The 6404-nt window shown below is 40.1% G+C and overlaps 1 protein-coding gene across 2 annotated transcripts; it reads right to left on the bottom strand.

The window, feature by feature from the left end:
• Nucleotides 1–304: 304 nt before the first annotated feature.
• adcyap1b (adenylate cyclase activating polypeptide 1b) lies at nt 305–5880 on the bottom strand. Of its 2 annotated transcripts, XM_030161307.1 has the most exons (5): nt 5584–5880; nt 5087–5191; nt 3955–4089; nt 3477–3581; nt 305–2833 (listed from the first exon to the last, which is right to left on the bottom strand). In XM_030161307.1, the coding sequence occupies exons 2-5, from the start codon at nt 5188–5190 to the stop codon at nt 2650–2652; spliced, it is 528 nt and encodes a 175-aa protein (XP_030017167.1). In that variant the 5' UTR covers nt 5191; nt 5584–5880; the 3' UTR covers nt 305–2649. The 2 variants fall into 2 exon arrangements, with proteins under 2 accessions (XP_030017167.1, XP_030017168.1); XM_030161308.1 differs by lacking the exon at nt 3477–3581 and having other exon boundaries at nt 5584–5879.
• Nucleotides 5881–6404: the final 524 nt, after the last annotated feature.

Genomic DNA, 6404 nt, shown 5'->3' on the forward strand with positions numbered 1-6404 from the left:
TAATCAACATTAACAAACACTTGTCATTGTTCACAACTCTCACAGACACTGAACACCCCAAACTCATGCACACACACAACACACACATTGCCTGCTCCATCAAACATATACATTCTAGTCTTTTTTTATATATATATATTTTACTCACTAAATAATTGGCCATGCTTTAAAAGAAAGCCTAATTCTACTACTCTTGGGGCAGACCAAGCCGAGCGATTAAACAGAGTAAAAGGAAGTTTCAATGTAAGCTAATGGACTGCAGCATTGTAGGGCCACTAAAATTGCCATCTGTCACTTGTGGCGATTTTTTTTTTTTTTTTTTTTTTTTTTTTTTTACATTTTTTAAAATGTTTTTCTCACGTCGAAGCAAGGCACCGAAGCCAAAAAGCTGTTTCCACCTCCACATGCCTGATCAACTCACTCATTCACACAAACACACTGACAATTTAATGTACACATACATACACAAATGCACACCAATATGCAAACACCTACATCGACATCTGTGCACACACACACACACACACACACACACACACACACACACACACACATACACACTCACATTCACACAAAGCCTGTAGGATAAAGCCGAATTAAAGAGAGTATTTTTAGTTTCTGTGAGGGGGGACACAGGCCTCTGATTGGATTGCAGGGGTGCTTAAAGCTGCATTTGCATAATGTTGAATAAATTCATAAGATATCGTCCTAATAAAAGTCGGTGGGAAGATCCCTCTGCTGGAGGGCGATGGATTTCATTCACCTCCATTCTAGCGCAAGAGGGAAACTCTTCATCCAGGCGCGGTGCCTCACTCACATCTTGTTAAACCTTCTGTTGATAACAAGGTGGAGGGAATTCAACATCTGATATTTTCTATCAGACTCATTGACCCTGATCTCACTTTGTCAGGCGTGGTGATGCCACTCTCGCCTCCTGTTTGTGTCAATGTCCAGGTATGACAGCCACGCTCTATGCCTAAGCGAGCTGTAACCCACTCTTATGTAACCACCTCCTTTTCTTTCCCCATCTCTCTCTCTCTTTCTATGTGTGTCTTCCTCTCACTTTCACTTTCACACTGTTTCTCTTTGTCTTGTCTCCCTGGTCCTCTCCACACACACCTCTGTTTCTCACTCTCCTCACCACTTTGTCACATCCTAACTGCACATACCCGACAACAGACATCTAAGACAGATCAGCCTTACCATAATGATGAACCACAGCACTGTTAATTCAACTACTTAGCTAACCTAGAAGCAAAAGATAATACATAAACTGCTACCAGGAGACAAAGGCAATCAGCAAAGAGGGGGTCCAGTGTCTTGTCATATGAGATCCACAATGACAGCAGCAGGGAGATCAAAATTCAACAAGTCAGTGCAGTACCAGTTTCTGCCCCTCTAGCCCTCCTTGTTCACATTTCCAACACATCTGAGGGGGAGTGGTGCTGAAATAGGCTCATAGCACAGCCCACCTCCCTAATAGCACAATCCAAAAGAGCACAATGGCATGCAGTTTCTAAGGAAAATGAGCGAGGTGTCCGTTTCCACATGCACCAATAAATAACAAATAAGTGTTAAATAGTCTTCAGACCTCTGACTCAGGTGCTACCTTTTCACTCCACTTTCTGTAAAATAAAGATGTTCCTTCTATTGTTTTGTCTGCTTTCTTATGCTGCCCAGGTGCAATCAACAGTTGAAGCACTGTCTTCTAAATAATTCTGTTGACTGAACAGACAACACTGAGATGAATTTGTGCACTGTGTAAATTCTCTACTAAAACACATATATGGGAACTTTCCTCACACAGTCCTATAGTCTAGCATGAATGTAATTCTCTCCGACAGTAAAATGACTTTGAGGCAAGTGAGCAAGCAGTGTTTACTGCATACTGTGAACAGCAACCAGAGTGCTTCTTTGTAGTAATGCCCCTGCAATTAAATTTGTGTTTAAAACATGGTTGGATTTTTACCACCAGTTACACCAAATGACTGTGCGGGTCAATCAGTTATCCATCAAATGAGAGGCTGTACAACAAAGCCATCTGGATTCCCCTGGAGGGGCAGCAAGCTATACGAACCCACAGAGCTCCCATTAAGGGAGCGAGGGGAGAAGGGTGGACAAGGGCAACATCATTTAGGATAAGCCGGATATGCCTCACATAGCATGCTCACTGCTTCTTTGGGCCTGTTTGGAAAACAAACAACACTAAAAAAATAGAACGTTGGTTACAAAAATAAGTATAACATTCAATACTTTGATTGTCTTTTTTAAAATCTATTTATTTTCTGCATATGTAGATGACCTTTAAAGATTTCAAGCGCATAATGTTGAAGGTGCACATTTATCTTTTTTTTTTTTCTTCTTCTAATTTCTTCTTTTTTTTGTCATTTTGTTTGTTTTCAACATCTTAACATGAAAATAAAATATTGGTCCACAAAGTATAACTGTGCGGTATCAAGTGCTTTTGTACAAAAAGAAAAAAAAACGATATTATTATTAAAATATTCATTTTAATGGCTTTACTTCATACATAAATACATGTTGAAAGAACACAGGCGCAATCCACTGGTTGGCAGATATATCTGAATGACTTTGATTTAACGACTGGATGTATATACACAGGAGGGCAGTTTGGGCGCTTTAACGACGCTACAAATAGGCAAGTCGACGTCCTTTGTTCCTAACTCTCTGTCTGTACCTTCTTCCCAGAACCGCTGCCAGGTATTTCTGGACGGCCATCTGCTTTCTATAGCGGCTGTAGCTGTCGGTGAAGATCCCATCTGAATGTCTTTTGGATAGGGGCTCTGACTCGTCCTCGATGCTGTTGTCTTCACTGAAAAAATACAAAAAAAGAAAAAAAAAGAAAAAACAATAAAACAGATAAATGAGTGAAAGTGCAGTCCACTTCTCAACAGATTACAGCTCCTTTCGATTCGCATATTATGTTTATTAATCTCCTCTTGCCATCATGAAAGTTGTATTAAGAAATATTAATAATGCATTTATCGGCCTTTTTTCGATTTTTTTTTTTTTTTTTTTTTTAGAAACCAGACAGTGTAAAAACAGGCCTAGTGATTTATCCGTATAAATTATTCATTTACAGCCCATTGCATATTCTGACGCATTTTTTTTTCTATTTTTTTATTGCTGGCTCGAGAAAAAAAAATCAATTTTTTAAAATCCCGAATAGCCGAAATCGCAATCTTAGACAACTGACCCTCGTGGTTTTTTGGGGGCAGAATAGTTGACAGACTGATCATGAACCCAGTGCGGCGCCACAACAAAAACAAGACAACAGAAAAGGTGTCATGAAAATGTCTTTATAAAAGACAGAAAAAATAAATAAATTAGGAAATCAAACACGGATATAAAATGAGAGACAGCGATGCAGCAGCCTGAACTTGAATAGCGGACAAAACATAAAAAAAAATAAAAAATGATGACTGCAGGTAAACGCTTATAAGAAATGCCCTTACCCTGCACGAATTGTCATCAGAGAATGCAGATAATGTCTCGCTGTTAACTGACCCAGGATCTCCCTCAAGGCTCTATCTAATTCTTCCTCAGCATGCCTTTCTGATCTGAGATGATAAAACGCCAAAACACATAGATCATCAGTGACTAAAAGCGCAGACAAAATGATCCAAAGTAGCCTAAAATGTCCCCTCCCTCCCGCAGGTCCAAAATCACACCAGCTGGAATTATTATTAGGAGCCTTTCACACAAACACAGGCTATATATATATTTATATATAGTCTGATTTTTCATCTGGATTCGATTGAACAGAGATTGAATCAACATTTTAGGCTACCCGTTATGAAAATAACACTGAACAAATAACATGAGAAACTCCGGAGGGGGAAAACAAAGCAAACAAACATTATCGCAAAAAAGTCATTAAATGGAATCTTGACTCCGCCTTAAGGCTGCGATGGAAAATAAAGGTATATTTACCTCTTCTCTGGTGGGTAGTACAGAGTGTATGCGTCGTCGTTTAAGGATGGTGGGCTTCGTATAGCTATTTGATCTCTATCAAAACCCATGTCGGATAATGAATTCCCATCCTCATCGAAGGCGTCGTTTTCAAGTCTGTAAATGGGAAAACATTCATCACAAATCTGATGTGTGCGCAAGTGGGACGCAGCAGTGAAAGAATGCCAAAGGTCTGCATCTGCTTCGAAAATCAGTGGGAGGTCAAAAAGAACGGGAAAAAAAGAATAATAATAAATAATAAGAGGGAAAGAAAACGAAAATAATTCAACTTCTGTGGGTGTTTTAAAATAAAACCAGAAAACGAATGATTTTAATTCGATCCAAACGAAAGCTTAAAATATCTTACTTGATGGATTTATTTTTTTTGTCTTTAAACACATTTATAAAACCGAGGAAAATGTGTTTTTAATTCTAATTCGATGCCGCTGCTTTTCCACAGTCTGCAGCCTCATTAATTATTTAAAAATCGAAACAATGGGTGTGAAAATGATCACATTCCATGTAGGCGTGGAGCCAAAAAAAATATTTATTTCTTTAAAAAAAAAAAAAAAGGAATGCGGCAATTATCAGAGAAAAATCTAAATTGGTAACAACCACGCCCAAATCATGGATAAGGTTTTCACAGGGGAAAAAAGAATAAATCGTAAATGGTTAAGCTTTCCTATTCGTTTTGCCTCGCCTCTCTGTGGTGACGACAGTCCACCGTCATCCCCAGGGCTATCCATTGCACTGCCTGCACTCTCATTTTTAATAAGGGGAGTTCTGTGAACCGTCCCACCGGGTACATACCTCTATGTCATTTCCATGACTGTTTTCCACATAAGGCATTGCTTTTATATATGCTTAAACTGCTAAAATCATTAAACCTCTGTATAGATTGTGTATAGCTTTAACAATTTTAAGAAACACAATGCGTTCAGTTTGTGCGTAATTACGCACACTTTTCTGAAATAATACAACACCTTCGAAATGATCCAAACGCAACGGCACTGTTTTATAAATCCACCTGTTTAAATCCATTTACTATAGATGTACTGAATGCTTCAGTAGTCAGCCCATGTGAACACACAGTACATAAAGGACGTACACCTACCTAATCTTAGGGTAACTTAGTCCGATAGGTGTGCAGAAGACGCTGTAGTGCATTAAGATTCCGTAGATGAGCAAGATTAAAGTCGCTTTACTCGAACTGGCCATGCTGTTAAAATGAAAAACAGACAGTAACAGTAAAGGGTTAGACACTCCTATAGGAACAACAGGCTCCTTTCTTTGTTCTCCAGCTACCTTACTTTGCATTACTCCAAACTAGACACAAAAAGCTTGGGTGAAAACATGATTTAAATGAACTAAAATAAACACTATCTGCTTTCTTTACACCCAAAAGATTCACCTTTGCTTTTTTTTTTCTCACCGTTTCATAAAAGTTTACGGGTGGCAATAACAGCAAATCCTTTACATGCAGCCCCAAAGTAATTAAAAACCTGCACATCCCCATGCAGTGCCAAAGAAGAATCATTCCCATTACTTTCTCCTGCTGTTCATCACTGTTAGTGTCCGAGTTTTTTAGAAAATCCGCAGATAAGCACATACCTATAGCAGGAAAGCAGGGAGAGCGCTGTGCTGTAGGCTGGGATCCGGGCGCGGCTGTGCTACTGTGTGTGTGAGAGAGACGGTATCTTTCTCACGGCACTTCTTTCCTGGCTGAAGCGCCTCCGTCGTCTCCTTATGTTTCCCTCAGTACAGCCTATCTCACTTTTATACACAATTAACAGGACTCAACCAGTCGCAAAGCCAAACAAAAAACTCGGTGGGAAAGTGCACTGTATGTTCGTCTACATATCGTTGCTCTAAACTTTTGTCGGCTGCTGTGATTGCCTTGGATTTTTATCTGTGTATCGTAAGCCTTGCCCCCCCCCTCCTCCCTCCCTCTGCTCCCCACACCCCCCTCTCCTCCTCCTCCTCTCTCCAATAAGTCACATTAAGGATGCTATAGACGTCATCAAGTCTTCCTCCCGGAATATAATAGTACAGTTCCTTCCTCATCGATGCATCCGTCAGACTCACCCCCACCTCCCTCCTAAGATGGAAGTTTTTCTTCCAAACTTTTCTCTCTTTTTTAACCTCAGATGTTTGTGAATGCATACATGTCTTTATGAACTTTACACAGGACGACGTGACGGCCATTACAAATCAATTTGTCCCCTTTACCGCAACCCCCCCCCCCCCCCCCAAAAAAAAAAAAAGCGTCATCCATAACACCAATTAGACTGTTATGATTATGACAGAACTGGGAAATGATCATCTTTTGTGGTGGGGTCACGTGACTGGACGGATGGAGCTGTCCAAGGCCTCCTGGGAGTCAGGAGCTGTCCAGTGCTGAAACGTTTCGTCTCAAATTTCGGCTCTTTTGG

This window comes from Sphaeramia orbicularis, chromosome 17 (assembly GCF_902148855.1).
Source record: "Sphaeramia orbicularis chromosome 17, fSphaOr1.1, whole genome shotgun sequence".
NCBI classification, from domain to species: domain Eukaryota; kingdom Metazoa; phylum Chordata; class Actinopteri; order Kurtiformes; family Apogonidae; genus Sphaeramia; species Sphaeramia orbicularis.